General features: G+C 32.5%; 1 protein-coding gene across 1 annotated transcript; it reads left to right on the forward strand.

Moving 5' to 3' along the window:
- The first annotated feature begins 15,791 nt into the window (after positions 1–15,791).
- LOC128988069 (astacin-like metalloprotease toxin 5) lies at positions 15,792–20,084 on the forward strand. The gene is made up of 6 exons (XM_054409262.1): positions 15,792–15,875; positions 16,561–16,728; positions 17,416–17,632; positions 18,705–18,823; positions 19,469–19,620; positions 19,829–20,084. The coding sequence occupies exons 2-6, from the start codon at positions 16,611–16,613 to the stop codon at positions 19,973–19,975; spliced, it is 753 nt and encodes a 250-aa protein (XP_054265237.1). The 5' UTR covers positions 15,792–15,875; positions 16,561–16,610; the 3' UTR covers positions 19,976–20,084.
- The last annotated feature ends 543 nt before the right edge of the window (positions 20,085–20,627 follow it).

A 20,627-nucleotide genomic window follows, 5' to 3' on the forward strand; every position in this document is an offset into this window, starting at 1 on the left:
CATGGGATTAAAATCAAAACAAAAGAAGGATCAGCTGCGATTAAATCTCAATTAATTTAAAATGTTAGAGAAATTCATAGGATCAGCTGAAAAATTATTTTAAAACTTTTATAAAGTATTTTTTTCAGGTATACCGAATGATTTGAGCTACTTACTATATAAAATTACTTAGAGCAGTGATATTCCCCGATACTTTCCATTGAAAAATGCAGTGTACCGATGGTACACTGGTACAGCAGCTCGTCATTTTTAACAGTTTAATACTACTTATCAAAACATATGAAACCTAGGAACTTGAAACTTAGTACTAGTACTAAGGTTAGTTTTAACATTGTTTCTTCATAATATTGCCAAAATTTATTTAAATAAATAAGGTTAGTTTTATGTTTTGATACACTAAAACAAATAAAACAATCGGGAAAATCCGTCTACGTATGTTAAACAAGCAAAAAAGTGAATGTAAAAAGTGATATGTAAATTTAGGATAAAAATGAGTTTTTCAATATTTGTTTTGCCTTATGCTATTTCTAACAAACCTAATCTGTTTGATTACATTTTTACTTCTCTAATAAGGGCTCAATTTACACTAGTCTTTAGATATACGGGTTTAATTATCGGAACACTTATGTAACACCAATGCATTTTATGTGTAGTTGTGCCCTGGTCTATATATAAGAGAAAAGAGGATTTTTATTTTAACTGTTAATTTTCTACAAAAATAAATACAATCTAACAAAAAACCACTAAGTGGTAACACTTCCCCCGCCAAGTCAGCTACCCAAAAAAGACAATAAATCACCACTTTTCCGCCAAGTAAAACAATGTAATGTATGTAAGTTTGGCCACTTGGCGGCAGACTTTTGCTTGATTCCTTTAAAAAATACCATAAAATTAGTTTCATTGAGCAAGTATCTCTCCCAATAGTACATTGCTAGATGAGAGCTTATTTTACAAAATTTGACCTTATTTGTGTCACATTTCATAAAATCATAATAGTGATGGTTTTATATTTACTGATTACCTCGAAATTATTATACTTAGTTGGACTAATTAATTAGAGAAGTTGATTTGTGAAATTATCCACTAACGTAACTTTAATGAAAAAAAAACAAGCAAAAGTCTGCCGCCAAGTTGCCAAACTTACATACATTACATTGTTTTACTTGGCGGAAAAGTGGTGATTTATTGTCTTTTTTGGGTAGCTGACTTGGCGGGGGAAGTGTTACCACTTAGTGGTTTTTTGTTAGATATATATAATATATGTTGGTAAATATCTTAAGCCTAGACATATCTGAACGTATATATCTCTTTTTTTCTTAAAAATACTAAAATATAATTACGTAAAAAATGCTATGCTAATGCAGTCACCACCGCATTTGCATGGGAAAGCCAGTCACGTAAAATTTGTGCTGCTAAGCCAGTCACTATATATTTTACCGCATACCACTGGAATCCAGTCACTGAAAATCCACCCGGGTATCCCGTCACTTCAGTCACTTTCACCCCTGCCCTTCTACTTTGTGATATTTATTTGTTCTACAAGCTTGAAAATCCGCACCTCAAACAAATGGATTATGCTTCAGGCATTGAGCACTCTCATAACCCATCTTTCGCACTTCATTTTAATTAGTTGTCTTCCAGATTACTTAACAATTACTATTCTACAGATTAAATACCTAAATGTCAATGTAATCTTTGGTCGTCTTAATAGTCGTCCTGGCAACTGTGGAAACAAATATGTACCGTACTAATTCGCAAGCGTAAGTTGGGAAGTTATTGCTTTATAGTCGCACAATTAGGCCTATTGTTGAGTCCTTGGAGGCAAGCGGCCATCTTGGATGATTTCAAAAAGCTGCAAAATTTATCGTCCAAAAATATTTTTCAAACACCAAAGTGTTTATAATTTAAATAGCCAGTATACTGTGGGATTAGAAATGTTCTTTGTAGTTTTGAATTATTCTCCAAGGGAGTCCATAAAATAAGTTAACGGTCACGGTCATCTTGGAAAAAGGCCAACTAATACGAAAACAATAATCCTGTGTTGCGCGGGCCGTAGCACACAAATAGTTTTCCCGCCTCAAACAATCAAAGGCGTGTGGAACAAGGCAAAATTCTTGTCTCTTTTGTGGCGAGAGGTAGGGGCGAGCCTAACGGGTTCCATTGATGGGCTACCCGGCTACCGACCGACCTGGGGTAGCGACTAGCGAGCCAGTGGATGGTTAAAGGTTCTGCCGGTTATTTCCATCTTATTGCTGGTTCTCGAGCTTTTTGAGCTCGTTGTACAGTGAAATATTACTTCCCTATTTTATATAGCCACAATCAAAGCGATTTTTACAAGAAAGAATGAAGATATAGACTCAGTGATGTGTGGTTACTTAATTAAATCATGTTCCTTGATTGTTTACCCTTTTGTAAGAGCCAATAATCAATCAACTTATATTTCTTTATTTTTCGATTTATTATCTATATCAATTCAAGAGGTAGCCCTGTACCTGGTTAACAAATATACCGATTACATTTAACGTGTTTTCTTTGAGTTATGCTTCATGGGATTCCAAAGTTTCACAATGTTTACATTTTTGAAGAATGTAGATAACAGAATGTTTAACGAAGTCAGCTGTCATGCTGTCAATAAAGTTCTTTGATTTTGCGGTCCAAAAGGTAGAAACGATTCGATTTGTGAAACTTTTAACTTTTGCTACGAGCCTGTTAATTGGAGATCCTGACATTCTTAATTTAAGGAAGTAAACGTATTAACATGACGTGTTTGGAGTGGGATTTGAAATATGTGACGTGTATCAAACTTTTTCTCTTCAAAATCCTCTCCGATGTAAAACACAGGTACGGCAGCTAGGTTTATTAGAATTCAAAAGTTTTTTAATTGTCCTCCAATGTTTAGAAATTATTTTTCGATCAAGTTGTTTAATGAATAAATAATTGTTTTGCCAAATTATGTTTCGAAAACAGGAACTAAAAATAGATCAGGAAATAGATATTTTAGTTCAGAAAACAAAGCCAATCAAATAGGCCTACGTACTTTTTAAATAAAAACACTGGTCAGATGGCTTTTAACTTTGCTGTTTATTTACTTCAATAAATTTCTAATAAAAATCACCACAGGTACTAATCTAATAAAATAAAATTAGAGTTTTGTCTGTACATTGCTCAGAATCATCAACGTTAAGATTATTTTTACGTTTTAAACATTCAAGAATCCGAAAAAAGTTTCATCTCAATTCCGTTATTATCTCAATCATCAATTATTATCTCAATTCCGTTGTTGTCTATCTTCCGTCTGTCACGGTCCAAAGGCCATTTTACGCGGCCTTCTCCTGAAAACGAGAGTACCTATCAAGATCCTCGAATCATTTTAATGTATTCACTGGATTGGCGAAAGTGTCTTTAGCTATTAAAATATGGCCTCGCTACTTTGTAAAAAAAACTTACGGACGTTTAAAACCCAATTTTGTGCGATTTTTGTCAAGTTTTCTCACAATGTTTATCACATAATCATCATATGAAATAGCGAACAGCTGTTCGGATCAAGATTATTTTTCTCTAGCTGTCACTGATATGTTTACATTGAATATTGTTTACAAATACCGCAATCATTTCAGATCAAGTTTCAAAAGCAAATCCTAACCACCAAGTTGGATTAAAACCGTTTTTCCTTACATAACGGATTTAATTAATCGCAAGTGCAATAATGTGTAGGGTAACCGTAAATGAAAATAGAGCTTCTTTGTGTATAGAATTTCTATCGAGTTTTGGGTTTATAACCGGGGAAAAGACTTTGACTCAGTGTTCTATATGCCTGGGAAACTTACATTTTTTACATAAGCGTTACCAATAGCTTACATATAAGGTTTCAACTCGTTGACGGCACTTCAATGGTGGTTGTGTAAAGTGTTTAGAGACAACTGCAGTGGGTGATTGTAACAGAGGTTTACGGATTATGCTCAAATCGTATTTCTAATGTGTCTTCTCAACGCTATGTGCTGCTCGCTGGTCCAACAGACCAATTATCCATCTCTTGGGTTCGTAGGCTTAAACAATTATTCATAAGTTGGTAGCTCATATAACTCAGTGTTCCGTACGGACAGGCCAAGAGCACCTTTGATAGTGAAATTTCCAACCTGAATGTTTAATGGCGAGGTTGAGGTATAGTATTTTAACTATATATCGTTTGGTTAGTTAGGTAAGGTTAACCTAACCTAACTAACCAAACGATATATGGAATTAAACAATCGAATAATCAATATTACTAATTTAGTTGTTTGTGCCAACAGATATGGAAGTGTACCCCTCATAGATCTATTACGCTTTTTTTTTACTTGAAACTGTCAGATACTGTATTTGTTTGTATATAATAGTTTGGCTAGCATATCGGAAGCTAGTAATTAATATTTAATTAATACATCTTATCTTACTAATATTATAAATGTGAAAGTTTGTGTGTTTGTTTGTTTGTTTGAAGTTCAATCACGCATTAACTACTGGCACAGAAGATATACTGTTTTTAATTTATAAATAATTTGTCATATTGTGCGAATCTTGGTGATTTGAATTTGGTGATTTGCTTTTTTCTGCTGTTTAGGTGCAGTGGTAGAACATTATTATGGATATGGTAGATGTTTTATACTATATTATACCGTAAATTAAAGAAACGACACGACGAGTGTCGTTGTCAATAATGTCGTCTGATTCTGACTGATGTCAGATGTTACACTGAATCGGTCACAGGGATAATAATTAGTTGTAACCTACCACTAGCTTACCTAACTAAGTTTGAGTGTTGCTATTTGCAGTGTGGGATGATTGCACTGGACAGTTTAGCTATCTATTTCAGAAAAATAAAGTTTAAAATAAATCAAATTCTAGGATCTGTTCTTAAGTTGTGGCCGTTTTGAGATGGATGCTTTCAGAGTTCAGTTTAGCCTAGCCTGAACAACTGGATTAGTAGCTTGACTTAGTGGTTCATCCATGTTTAGTTTATAAACACTAATCAATGCCTAATCTAGATTATAGGTGCCTTATTCTACTCTGTTTTAAAACTAATATACATAGGCATAAGCTTTAATTTTGTATTAAATACTGGGTGCATCATTAAGGTAACTCCGTTAGGTTGCTTTTTATAAATAAATAATTTCATAAATCACTGATACCCTTTATCATCTAAGTGTGCTCAGTACATAATGACACTCTCTCAAAAAAGTACTAATCCTAACCCAAAAAAATATAGATAGGTAGCTTTAGGCCTACAGAGGATGAGTGTTTATATTTATATCACTTATATTTATATGTCTGTGGTTAGGTTTTGGTTATGTTTGCCTTAAGATGGCTATAAGCTTAGGACTAGATATCAAATAAACTCCCAATTAACTTATAGTGCAGCCTAGCCCTAATTTGTCAGTGTCAATGAAATAGTGCAATATCAAGGACAACCAAACTTGGATATACAACCATGTTTATACACAAAGGTTCCTTTTTGGTACTCACCAACAAGGATCAACCGTAATTATTTTCAGTCAGAAAGTGTCCTGAGTTTCCAGAAAATTGTAACTTATTACATTTTAAAAATTGAGGGTAAATTAAACGTTTCGGTTCTGGTTTTGGAGCGAGTCCAAGTTCTTGCAGTGACTAATACTTCAAAGGAAGGAAGGTGGGAAGATTTTCATACTACTAATAGCCTTCTTTGAATTCAGCGTGAAAAATACTGGGTAATTTCTATAGTTTCGGCCATTTAGGGGAACCAAACAAATTTTTAAAAACTCTTCTATCTCATCATTTCAGTAAACTATGATATTATTATTTGAATAGAAGTTAAATGTCAAGAAAAAAAAATACCGCAAATTATTATATTTGGGATAGCATTACATTGACCAAGGAATACTCTCAAAGTGTAAAGTTTCCCGAACAAAGCTCGGTCCCCAACTACTTGTCAAACAACGCAATAATGTACGTTATTTCATAAAATTTGTACCTGAGAAAATGTACAAATGGAAAATGCATTTCTCGTAAGTGTAAGCAAATCTTAAAATGATAGGATTTGTAATGATACGATCTTAAAACGAGCAATTCAGTATTCTTATTCAAAACACCAAACACCCGCCACTGGATCAAAATATGCCCGCACGGCGCAATCCGGCACGGTGGGAAGCCCCTCTCGTACAATTTAAATTACGTACATAAGCCAAAAATAAAAAAAAATATGATTTAGAACATTTCACTTTTTGTATACAGAATCCACTGTTTTTAAACTAACCTGACCAAAAAATAAAATAAAGTAGTAGCCGACAAAAAAAGTTCCGTGGAAATTTGCTATGTCACGTTTCATAAAACATTAAAAATAATCGACTTTATTTGAATATTTAAAATGAAATTTACCGGGGGACCGAGCCGTGGCTCAGTATGTATATTTCGATTGTAAAAGCAATATAAAGGAAACTCGTGTTTTCTTTATAACTAATTTCGGCTTTTATTGTTTAAGTTTCAGTGGAATTTTAATTTACTATGATGTAACTTTAAATGGACAATGCAACACATTAATTTATTTTAATCTTACATATTTCTGTTATAAATCATAGAAATAAAAAAAAAAAAAAAAAAAGTAGTGTTTTTTTAAATACGTTCCTAATGAATGAATTAATATGCGATCACAGGTTAATACAGTAGCAATCAACTACACAGCATTAAAACAGCACAGTGTATGTAAGGGGTGTGATTTATTTCTTGGTACTAAATTAAGTCATTCTTCAAGTATAAGTAAAACTTCAGCATGGGCATACTCTCTAACGTACTATCATATGATGGATTAGCTGAAGGCAGATAAGTCCGATTCAAGCTTATATTGCTTACTATAAAGATTGTTGTAATACAATTAACTTTAACTAGTGGTCGTCCAGTGGTCGAAAACTCGACCAAAAATATGTAATGTACAGGTTTCAAATGATTTAGGCCTAAAACTTTTTTTCCCCGTGTGAGTAACTAAGGACTTCTGGATAATTTAAATATGATATTTATATGTTTCTTACTCAGGAACAATGCCGTTCCGGGACACTATATAAATGGACGTTAACGTGATTATAAATTTGCATTTTACATAGTCAAAATACTATAGGTATTGCGCAACCGTGATATGTTAAGTCATTAACCTTGGTTTACTAATAAAAACTACACCGTATGCTTACTCAAACAAAATAAAACTTGCTTACTGTACAGCAATAAATCACGTAAAGAACAAAACAAAATGAAAATGTAGACTAGAAGACTACTGATACCGTAGTCATCCTAGGCTACTACTACATGATGTTTCAGAACAGAAGTATGGGGATAAAAATATTAAATAAGTCATAAAACACCATAAAATCATAGTACTGTACTTAAGTCTTTCTGGTAATAATAACAATGATAAAAATAGGATAAAGATAAAAATGATGTAAAACACCTCTTATTATTTCTCTTTGTTCTATTCTTTCTTTGGTTTCTCTACATCCACAAGTTGTCATGGTTACTAATCACCCAACGACCCAACCACAAAATATTGTAGTGTTGTGACAGCAGACAGAAGCAGACGATTGTCAGTATGTCAGTGTCAGTGCAAGATTGTCAGTCTGTAGGTGCGAGCGTATAGGTTGACCTTGATGATACTGATCGATATTTCTCCGTTTTGCTTCCATCTTATTTTTGTTAAATGAACTGTAATATTTCAATAATTGGGAACCTACTGCACATAAAAATTACCGTAAATAGTTAAATATATCGTTCATATCGAAATATTAGACTGAAAAACACAGTTAATAAAACATTTTCTTGGGATTTGTGAGGTTATATAATATATAGGAATCATGATGATGCGACTCCAGTTAAGCGAGGTTCTACTGTATTTGCAAGTTAAAGTTACAAATAAACCCATTATGGTTTGTATTCAATGACCGATGTATTATACAAAATAAATTATAACTTATTTTGATATTAATCAGCAGCATTTATTACAGCTTGCAGCACTTATTGGTATTATATAAATATCCCAGTTACTGTTAGTAAAAAAAAATAAAACACAAAATTGTGTGGCCATTCAATTTTTATAAACACAGTGTTAAACATTTGACTCTGCAGAATACCGGATGGTAAAAAGGTGTTTGGTTTCAAGAAAATAAAATAAAAAATAGTTTAACCTGCTTTACTATTTATTTTGAAAAATAATAGATAGGAAACCATAAGGATAGGAATGGGATTGAACTGAAATAATTGCAGGAAAACTTAAATCGTAAAGTCCACAATCTGTACATTGTTAGAGAGCGAGAGAGGGGGAGAGAGAGAGAGAGAGAGAGAGAGAGAGAGAGAGAGAGAGAGAGAGAGAGAGAGAGAGAGAGAGAGAGAGAGAGAGAGAGAGAGAGAGAGATTTGATAAGGAATCTGAAAAGTAAACAAATAATCGTTTCTGGCGTTCGTTATATTGTACCCCCCTCCCCCCCCGTATTTGCACTCGTGACCACTTATTGTTGCTTCCTTATCATTCATCCGTCCCAAAATATAATTCCTGTAATAGTTTGTTTGTAAAATTGAAATTATTATAAAAATATTTTATCTTTCGAGTGTAGTTTCATGGTTATTCTTATCAGATAGAATAATATCGTTGTCATATGTAATAGTTACTCCTTCGCGTTACGCAATTGCGTAAAAAACAGTTCCAGTATCTCGGACAAGATTCACGTATATTTCTCGAGATAAAGAAAATCCGTATAGTTCCCGGTCCGTGGAAACACTGTAAATACTAGGATAAAAAATATTGTATAAAGGAGAAGTTGACTAAAATTTCAACTGAAGGTAAAAAAAATCAAAATAACTTAAAATATGAGATGATGAACGGGTAGGATCAAGATTCAACCAATTATAATTAATTAATATTCGACGATCCATATTAGAGGTGCATCATATTTATTTGGAGTATGAACATGTTTAAACATTAACACGTAGTTAATCACTATCCCAACACAAATAGTAACAAGGAGTAAACTAAGGTTACAGACCGCTGGGTTTTACCATAGACAAAAAGAATTAAATATAGACCGTCAGCTGTGCTGCGGTTACCATAGCTTCTGGCGCACACCGCTTGGAGCGCCATGTATTTACGGCGTACGCGCTACGTAAACTACAGCGGTGTGCGCCGGAACCTATGGTAACCATGGTAACCGCAGCATGGCTGACAGTCTATATTTAATTCTTTTTGTCTATGGTTTTACCGCTACAAAGTAGGGTAGGGTGCCGTACTGGCTACACTACTCCACGATAGAACAAACGATGAGACAGTCTCCGCATTGGTATTGCAGTTACGCTTATCGACACAGGCAGCAGCACCGGTTTGCTGTTTTCAATACGTATAAAGTGCACGGGAAGCCATACCTGACTGGCTTATGGGAGAGCTGACTGGCTTTCGGGTGGGTGACTGCCACACCGAGTAAATTACCAGCGCACTGACTGCCAAACCGGGTGGGCACAAAAGTATATATATATAAATATATATATATATATATATGAATTTGAACGGATGGTGTTTTTGACCTCTAGGGACCTCAAAACGAAAAAAAATCGGTCCCGGGTCCAGGTCTTACCGTGAGTACTACGGTAATAGCTTATTCCCTATATGGGAAATTCGCTAAAAGAGGAAGTGAATCAGTGTTTGGTTTTGTGAAACATTCATACCTGATGATGCAGTTCCCTCATTGGTGTGGCTTGTCTCTAAAAGGGCAAGACAAATACAGTGTGGTAGAAAAGTCCCGGAACGGTTAAATATTTAAAAAAAATAATGCAGATAGAGCTAAAATACTTGGTACAAAGTTACAGGGCATAAAACTCTATTTTAACAAATATTCAGTGATTCAATAACTCTTCAGGGGGACGTCCCACAAGGAGTCAGAAGAAAATCTTAAACGGAAGCATAGGTCAATATGCACATCAAATTAAAGGTCTTCACTTTTAGATTACGATGCCGTAAATTCAAGCTCAAAAGAATGCCTGAGTAAAAAATGGGAGTCGTTCAAAGATTCAAAATGGCGGATTCAAGAAAACTTTGAACATCTGCCATTTTGCGCAGGATCAACCTTTTGAAGTGCGGTCTGCGGTATTGTATTCTACTAAAAACGACCTTTAATTTGATGTGCATATTGACCTATGCTTCCTTTAAGGTTTTCTTCTGACTCCTTGTCGGACGTCCCCCTGAAGAGTTATTGAATCACTGAATATGTGTTTAAATAGATTTTTATGCCCTGTAACTTTGTACCAAGTATTTTAGCTCTATCTGCATTATTTTTTTAAATATTTAACCGTTCCGGGACTTTTCTACCACACTGTATATATACTGCATATAGTGGTTTGTTTTTCTCTTATTTTACCCCAGCTCTAAAATATTTGTAACTACAACAAAGTTTTCAACAATTGTCATGATCACGTAGATACTGTTGAGAAAAATCATGTGAGCGACCGACTACCGTAGCAATGTGAGCAATGAACTTAGTAATAAAAACACATTTTACCTATTAAGAGAATCGCTTTTTAATTACCTCTAACATAAACCAATTACAACTACAGTACTTGTTAGCCACACTAAATAGTCCACATGCCTATGATACGAGGAAATATTATACGATTAAATTATCTGATATAAATAACGTGACTATATTTTTGAGTATAAGGTATAATCAAATAATTAATTTCACTAGCCAACTCCTAAACGTTAACATTTTAAGTAGCTTTATTTTTAATCTGCCGATTACAAGAGCAGAATTAGGTTAATGAAGAATCGTTTTAGAGTAGGGAATACTACTACCCCTTTTTCGCTTTGCTAGTGTATTGCATTTTACACAAATAAGTAAACAAGTAATTAAAACATTGACCATATACAAATCCTATTAGCAAAGAAAACCTGTTAGCAGCAAATTATTTAAACGATGAAATATATTGTTGAAATTTGACCAAACATACGTTTCAAAGTACTTTTGACTTATTATTGTTTGACACTAAACCTTTTAAAACTGTATATTTTTTAAAATTACTAAAACATAAAGGAGAAAAAATAAACTCCATATAAATTAAGAAGGGTACACATTTACGGCAACGTATTGTTTATTAAATAATTACATCCCCGTAAGTGCTATTGCAGTTGATATTAACTGTGTCTTCAGGTAAAAAGTGAGAGTATTTAGTCCATTAATGAAAATTCAGGAGAGTAGCTTAGCCCGAAGGTGCACCTGCGAGAATTTAGTTCCTCCCAAACAAATAAACACAATCTTTTACTCAGAGTAAAACTAAATTGCAAAAAGGTAGTGCAAACCAAATACAAAAAGTGTCAAAAATATTGGTTGATAATGAATAAAGCATATAACAAACACTGATAACAAAACGGTTATATTTTTCATATATTTTAAGTGTACTTGTATTTACATTAATTTAGATGTTTAACTTGATTGGTTATTAATTGATATTAGTTAATTGGTCAAAACCACTGGTGCTTTTACCTAATAAAGTTGAATTAAATTATAACACGCTAAAGGAAATATCACCAACTCAAATTAGGAATATTGGCACATTTTAAGCTGTTTTAAATGAATTTAAGTGACGATTGAATTTAAATGATCATTGCTATTACTGAATATGAAGTGCTAATGGAATACGCAATGCATGCTTAAGTGAAGGAAAATCGGAGAAAGTATTTTTGAAATCACAATGATAGACTTTTCAATCTACTAGCAACCAGCGTGACCATCTGTGATATATTTGAATTATTTTACCATCTTATTTTGCTCTGAGTCAAGTTAAAAATAATCTATTTTTTACATGATAATCAATTGTCTTGTAATTTTTTCAAGCAAACTCTGAACATAACTTAATTAGTAATTACGTAATTATTATTTTTTCAATACAATATGAAACCATACATAAAAAAGTGAACACGTAAAAAAATAGAGAATCACAAACTACGTAGGTACTTAGTTAATTACATACATGTTTTGCTACAAAGGCTACATACTTTCTTCATTAGTCCAAGCTCAAAAAGAGGGGTTTTGCTTTGTACATAACTAAGGGCAGTTGGTAAGGGCGAAATATATTATTTCTCATCATATCCCTATTATTTTCATTGCGTGTGTGATATCTTCTAGGCATCTTAAAAAAATTACAAATACTAATAACACATACTATGAAAACACAAAAACTAACGTAAGTTATTTTCTCCATTTCATTTTAAACAAATAACATTACAATATTTTACTTGAATTCACTAAATCATCACCAATTGTGACAAAAATACCATTTTAGTATGGATGTAAACAAAATTTTATCATGGCCATTTATTTTTATGTAAACAAATGTAAACTTGAAAAAGTTCAGATTATTGATAACATAATTCAGCACAATCTCTGAAATGTTAAAAGCCTGTAGGATGAAGATCTTTCATGATATATGATCCAGACCAACGCAAAAGACACACTTACAGGATAAGATATTAAAAATAATACCCAATATGCCTACAAAAATCAATATTTAAGGGTACATTTTCTTAATAAAATAATCCAACAAATTAGTTTCTATAATATGGATTATTATGTAACAGTATAGCCATACAAATTTTGTTAGATTTTTTTACACAGTATTTTGTTTAAAATATAATTTAGTATTGTTAGCTTCAAATTTGTTTATAAACAGCTTATAAACATTGTATATATATATATTCGTTGAGTTTACTCTATTATAGTATATTATTCTTACGGTATAGGAGTATGATGTAGATTTGTAATTTAACCAACCTTTTACGAGAAATACTGTTGTGATATATTCCAGTATATAATCAGATTGTAGTGCTAGCAACTGTAAATACTTTATTTTATTACTAAACAAAGTGAAAATAACAAGTTAATCACTTACAAATGTTTTTATGAAAACCGTTGTTGACAAGTGCTGCAGTCTGTGATGCGGTCCTAGAACTAACTACACTAAGGTCTTATGAACGTATGAAACTTATGAGGCACTCACCTGCTAATGACATGCATAAAAATATAATAAATAATACAAAATATACATAAAATGGTGGGATTTAACTGGTGGATGCTTTACTTACTAGTTCAGTTATTCAGCTACGTAAGTTATTAAATATATTGTCTTAAAATGACGTTTACTGGGTTTGATGAAACCCATATAAATCTTCCGCGGATGAAGCTAAGGTAAAGTATTCACTAACTCCCAGTCAAGTACCTCTACTTCAGTAATATTGCAGCATAACAACCCAGTAAATCATACAAAACGTTCTTGGGAAATATCGTCGGTCGACTGAAGTACCTACTGTCTTTATGTAATGCATAACATTGTGAATGAAACGAATTTTGACGTATTCTTGGCTGTAGTTGAAATTATTTGCATATTACAATACTGGGACTTTTTGTTCGTAGCGTAATTAAAGATTACCGTCTTGGTTATAAACTGTTGATTTATTCGTCGTAACTTATTTTTTACAGCCATTATGAAAAGAGAGATTTTCTTGGCCGTCAACTATATGTTGTTGTTGCTTATCATAAGTTCTCATATTGAGTGGCTATTAAATATTGTTAACTTTTAAAAAGGTTAAAAGTAACAAAAGAATAATTGTAATTATAAATTATGTACGTTGTTGAAACAAACGTGGACCAATCTTCCATTTACATTGGTTTACATATTCGCTTGTAGCAGAGATACTTCGAGATCCATACAGTGATCGCGTTAGAATGAATATTTCATGTAGAAGATTTCTCTCCGGAACTGGAAGTGACTATGATGGAAGCGACAGCCAGAGAAATACTGAAAATTGCTTCCTTATCAATAATATACAGAGTATATGGATTTAAGCCAAGGTACATCTTCGATGGATATAAATTTAAGCAGGGTTCAGATTCATCCCACAAAGGATTGCTTCAAGATTCCTGTTGTTTGGAATTGGAAATGTCTTAATTACATACACATCACCTCTGAGGTATCCATATTTCCAGTGTTGTGTGTAAAGGTTTTTAATAATATGACGAGGCTTAAAAATGAATAGAAATATGTTTACATAAAGCTGCCATAAAAAACATTTACTAAGCAAACACAGGGAACAGTTATTTCAAAATATAGATGATTTAGACTAATTTTGAAATTAATATTTAAAAAAAATTATATTATTAAGAAGAGATAAAAAATCATAGCTCGTATTGTATCTAATAACAGGTGTCAAAACCTACTAGAGTATCATAAATTTAATGCCCGATATCATTTTCATTTCATCGACACCTATAACGTAAGTTTGGAAAAAATATCCAAGCTTCAAATTTTCTTCATTTGCCTCTTAAAATAATAAATACCTAACGCATTTCCTTTGCCTATTAAATCTTGTAGGCCTACACCTTAAATATAGCTATGAATATTAATAATTGTGTTTTGATGCTTATAAGAAAGCCTAATGTTATTTTTTAAAGCCATAATTGAATACTATTGAATAAAACAAACATCACTGCTTATGCTACAAATTAAAATGTTTTATTAGTGAAGGGACTTGGAAAATAAAATGAAGACACTTATTAGGATGGAAATTCTTTTAAATGTTCTTTATCATTAAGTTTTATTGTAAAACTACTGGGCGAAGAAGCATTATGTTTGTTTACAGTCTATTAACAATGAAGATATAAGGTTTTGTGTTCTTCTAAGCTTACATTGCATTGGTTGTTTTACTCTTAATGGTGCGTAGATATATAAAACGAATCATTTAAACTGTAGAGTACCTAATATTACTTCGTAGACAATTTTAGGCTTAATATTTATACTACTAATTTCACAGCATGGAAGTAAGTAATATCTTATTTTAATTTGGTTGTGGTTCAATTTAAATTCTCATTAAGATTCTAGTTTTTATAATGAAATAGCCTTGATATGTTCATTAATAATGGAAAAAAACCGTAAAACTAATGTTTAGAAATGAATAAAATAACTTCTTGATAAAAAAATCCCAATTAAATTAATTGAATTGAATTGTAGTGTTTGAATAAAATACTACAAAATATAAAAAAATAACATTATACAAAAGATTATAATATACAACTGTTCCTAAGTTTGTATTGTTTTTTTAAATCTTACAAATAAAGATATTAAAAAAATATTATTAATAAAATCTGCTCATTAACCTTGATTGACGGTTTTCCTATATGTTTATTTTATCAACTTTGATTTGTTGCTTTACATTTTTTTATTCTTTTTCTGTGTTTCTGGCTCTTTCCTAATAAATCAAAAATAGCCTGTGTCATTTTCCTTAATTGTTACAGTAATCCATTTTCATTTTTTATTAGTGTACACAGTTATTATAATTTATTCTCATTGTTTTCAAATGTTTTATAATATTTTAAATTCAAATTATTGATTGTTTAAAGGTATTTTTTTCTCTTTACCCTTAAAGCTTATACCAAGTGTAGGCTAATCTATATTTCAAACCTTTGCTATACTTATTCATTTGGGACCCTCAATGAGTCTCTTAAAGTTGTATTATATTTTTTTATTTTGTTACATGGCTGATTTTGACCTGTATTTTCTTTTGCATTAGTTAATTAGACACTATATGACAGATATTAGGTATTCGTGAAAATTGGATTGAAATTATGATTCGATGCTAAATAACTTAAGTTAAACTATTTTCAGTCAAACCTCTTAAAATTCGATCATAGCTAAACAACAAAAATACAAGAAACGTGTTAATCATGATATACAGTAAAATCTTCACCCGATGATTTTAGGTGGTCAAGTCGATTCTTCTGCTCCACCTCAGTTTATTTATAGTTGGAGTAGTCAGCAAACCAACCGAACTAACGGACCATCCATCTGATCGTGAGTATAGAAATAAGTAAAAAATCTACTCTCGGCTTCCATGAATTGTTATGAAAGAAAAATGAGTCTGGTCAAAGGACACGTGGGTTGATTTTCAATAGTAATTGACAAAGCAAAAATATTTTGAGATAAAGCGACAGAGGGCGAATAACTTAATTTTTTATCATGAAAAAAAAACAAGGAAATTGTCGTTTTAATCTAGAAAATACGAGAAACTTTAAGGAAGATACATTGAGTTCTGTAAATATACTTCAATGTTGTGTAACATCTATCTCTCGGTTTCTATCTTATAATATGTTAAATTTCAAATTTCAAATTTTTATTCTTATTTTTATTTTATTAAATAGCTGTAGTTGGAGATTTTCGTTCATATTTGTCTAAGCGTGAGTGTTTACCATTACAAAAGGCAGTGTGGTAATTGTTGGTAGTTTGTTAAAATATCAACAATATCAATGCAATTTAGTAGCTCTACTGAGCCTCAAAACCACCACCACAGATAATTGAAAAATAATAGTAGACCAATACAGCAAATCTCAAAATGGTGTACATGAGAAATAATATCTTTGAAACAATCTATCTGAGATAGTTCAATACTTTTTGATGTTCTTTAAAATAACAACATAGCACATCAATAACAAGTCCATCGATTAAACTCCTGATTATTGTATAATCATTTTTGTTTTAGTTTATAATGCAGGGAGAACAATTACAAGAAACCTTGGAAATCCTTGGGAAATGAGTGGACAGTACCAAGGGGACATAAAGCTAAGCGAAGGAATCAAAGGTCGTAACGTTTTAAGGGATGGACTATGGCCAAATGGAATAATCCCTTACTATATTGAAGAAGGATTTAGTAAGTATTCTAATAATTTTGAAGTAGGCTTCTCCGACAGTATTTACAATAATTACAATGAAAAATAATTTGAAATAAAATATTTCTACTCTGATGAAGTTTACCACCATGGTTAAGTGATATGTCTATTGGGCCTATCAATTGATTGGACAGATATTAATTTGTAATGTAGTAAACTTCGTTTTTTAGTAACCGCTCATTTTATACACCAGTTTTATGTAGGATTTACTGCTTTTAGGCTGTATTGGCAATATAAGTAAGAACGGTATTTCGTAATTTGACATTGTTTCATGAATCATATCGTAGAATCATATTTTAATTACTATGAAATTTAGAATCACTATACATTATTTTACATCATATTGCAGATTAAGCCAATTTCGACTCAAACTCAGTGGCTTGGTCATAGGGTTTGCCTAGTATAATTTTAATCGTTAAGAAAACAATCAGTAGCGTTTAGATGTTTTAAAATTTTACCCATCCGTCCTTGATCATTGAAATAAAAAAATATATCTTGGTAAAACAGGTGAACTTATTCTGTAACAAAACCACCTGATTAATCTCTCTCCACATTCACCGTACATTTTTGTTTAGGATAAGACAACATTATTTGCCATTGTCATAAGAGACTAATCAAAATATCTAACTATCTAGGATAAAATAAAAATGTCCTTAATCTTTTCTCAGCTGAACTAGAGCACGCATTGATTTTAAATGCCATGGCGACATGGGAAGGAATTCTGTCACCACGCCATATCAACGATGGATCTTGCCAGATAAAGTTTGTGCCTATAAATGAAGGACAGTTCAGCGATTACGTGTACATATTCAAGGGTCCCGATGATGAATGCTGGTCTTACATTGGACACAGTGGTGGAGAACAACGCCTCAGTTTGGGGCAGAAGTAAGAATAGCTATAAATATTTTGTGAAATTAAAATCCTCAGGCCGGCAACACACAGCAGAAGGTGAGGCAAGTCAAGGTACCAAGATTTTGGTGCGGGTGATCAGTCCAGTGAGGTTCTTTAGTCATGATGCCTTGCCTCGTCTTTCGCAGTGAAAGCTATGGTGCTTCGTAAGCACCAATGTGCACAGACAATGGAATACACCATTAAACATTAAAAACACTAACCATTAACTCATCAAAGTATTATATTGTCTGTGCCCATGTGTTTTTATTGTCGCTCAAGACAGCTTTAGTAAAAATGCCTCGCCTCACCTCGACTGCTGCAGTGTGTAACCGGCCTTAAACTTACCACTTACATCTCCACTAAAGTATTTTTATAATTTTAATAAGATCTATTTTTGAAAACGATTTAAATATGCTTAAATCAAATATTTATGTATGAATGAGTAGAAATATCTGCAAATTTATTAAACTTACTTAGTATAATAAATGGCTCTGGAAAATGAATTGGCATTATGTTTTAGAATGATGTATTATCGTTTGCGATTATAGTTTGGTTCAACAAGTGAAAAGCTTGCAGTACGATGGGAAATATATTTTTAAAACCCTAGATCGTTTTGTAAGTTCAAGAAACAGTTAATATTGTACCAAACCGTCACGTCTTAGCTTTAATTTGTGGATTGCAGACGAAGTAAATTTGAATTAGTTTTGATTTATATTTATTTAACGAAAATTTCACCAATAGTTAGACTATTCCTCAACGAACATAACGAACAACGGGTCTATATTGAAATGAAATGAAAATGCTTCTTTATTGCTTTAATAAAAAAAAGTCTTTGAAAGAACAATTTTAATTAATAAGAGTATTTTTAACTCTTTTTATAGATTTTGGATTTAGAAATCCTCGGTCGAACTATTCACCACAAAGGCAATGCAGGAGATGAAAGACTGCGTTATGCATGTTTAATAGTTACAGTACCTGGGGACCAAGCTTTGCTCGTGGTGGGAATATTCTTAGGTCATAATAAGAAAACTATTTTCACTCCCCAACTTATGTGGTTTGTTTCTAGCTGCTTGTACATGGGAACTATCCTTCACGAACTTGGTCACACATTGGGTATGGCTCATCAACATGCAGCCCACAACAGGGACAACTATGTGGAGATTGTGTGGTCTAACATCATTCCAAGTTGGTATTTAAAAATGCCAATATATGATTCGTTTGTCACCTACATTTGCAATTTGCTTTTAGTAAAAAAATCAGTGGTCCGGTGCAAGTGGCATTAGCGCTCACCCCAAAAGCAAACTCCTCGAAGTTTGAATATCAATTTGTGTATTAAGAGTGCAAAGTACGTCATTGCTAGAGAACTGTAAAGGCACGATGTTTTTTTAGCTAAGTGCGGCTATACATTTCAAGAGCGGCAATGACAGTGCTCGAAATACACACAGCATTTGTCCTACACACTATTTACTGATAACATAGATTAACTTGTAAGTTTTTTTTTTAATGTCTTTCAGGCTATATTTTGTTTTCAAGGATATGTTACTTGCTTACCGGATGTTAGTATTTTATAGAAAATCTAAAGGTGAACTCAGCTGATTTAACGAGAATGAGATATTTTGCGTATTGTTTCCAGGTCTGGCAACGTAATCATTTCCATGCAGTGGTAGGAAAAATGTTTTATAGCAACCTCACATAGCAAATAAGTTAGTTGTTAACATTACCAGTTTCTTTAAAGCTATGTTTGACTTTCGCTAAGTTAATTTGATTATTAAACATTATTTTAAGCATTTGTGCATAACCAGGGATAATCCATAAACACGAATTTTTCAGACCAAACTCATAACTTTGAGAAGAAAAGGTTCGTGGATCACACAGACTTTGGCCTTGGATATGACTATGACAGCATTATGCACTATTCTTCGATTGCGTTTGCAAAACAAAACGAGAATGGATTCCCTGTTGGTCCAACAATGGTGTCTAAGGTGAGTTTATCTAGTTTATAATTGTTATAATGACTTCAAGTAAAATATTCTAATGTCATTTCTTTAAAATGTAGAGAAGAAAATGACTTACGTTAGATTTTGTGTTTTAATATGAGTTGCAATAGAAAATGTTTATTCAAATATATCACGTACTTTTAAGTCAAGAAGTGATGCTGCTAGTAATAGTAAAAATGAGTTTTCGTTTCAGAATCAACATAAAGAACTCCCAGGATACGATATTATTAGAGGAAGTCTAAGTAGAATTGACAAGCTTAAGGTGGAGCTTATGTATTGCAAATCAGCAACAGCGGTAAATGCAGATGGTAGTTTTAGCAGACTGTATGCCTTACAATGACATTAAAACACGTTAGATGGACAGGCACCATTCGGAGACTCAGTTGTATGTAATTAATTATTGGAATTTTACATCAAGTTTGTTGAAAATTAAAAACTACGGAACTTTATGAAGGTAATTTTGTTTATCCAATCCCTGAACTATTTGAAGATGATTCATAGTATACTAATCGTCATATGATTAAGTAAATACAGTATATTGTATTGTTTTCATACAAATTGCTTTTAACAAAAATTCAACAGTCCAATCGTGTTGGCAACAAATTTACTACGTTACGGGCGAATTCACCTTTTATTTTGATGTGCTCGTGGGTTTGACGTGGTTTTGTGTTGCGGTGCAGGAGGGACGGGTTCGATTCCATAAGATTACTACTTTCCCGTTTATAAATCTTCCTAGGTTTGATTTGGGCACACGCAAAGAAACTGTAATAGGCTTAGCCTTCCTAAATGTGTTTCAATTTACTTCATTGAAAAATGGCGTGGACACAAGAGTAGTGGAGAACTGCCGGTTTTACCTCACTTTAGACACGTTTTTCCCATGTTATTCTTATGGGGATCATTTTTTGGCCACCAATTCCAAAAATCCTGATCTTTGCCCAAATATCCCTATAAAATTGTCAAACCTTATTTCTTAGTTATTCCCTATAAATATA

This window comes from Macrosteles quadrilineatus, unplaced genomic scaffold (genome assembly GCF_028750875.1).
Source record: "Macrosteles quadrilineatus isolate MER2022 unplaced genomic scaffold, UCM_ALF_1.0 Scaffold_2__2_contigs__length_208266976, whole genome shotgun sequence".
NCBI lineage: Eukaryota > Metazoa > Arthropoda > Insecta > Hemiptera > Cicadellidae > Macrosteles > Macrosteles quadrilineatus.

Bases quoted from the DNA above. Each gene is read 5' to 3' on its own strand.
- LOC128988069 (XM_054409262.1), top strand. From the start codon at position 16,611: ATGAGTGGACAGTACCAAGGGGACATAAAGCTAAGCGAAGGAATCAAA. The intron at 17,633-18,704 runs GTAAGAATAGCT...GTTTGTTTCTAG, and splicing joins CGCCTCAGTTTGGGGCAGAA to CTGCTTGTACATGGGAACTA. The intron at 18,824-19,468 runs GTTGGTATTTAA...CGAATTTTTCAG, and splicing joins GTGGTCTAACATCATTCCAA to ACCAAACTCATAACTTTGAG.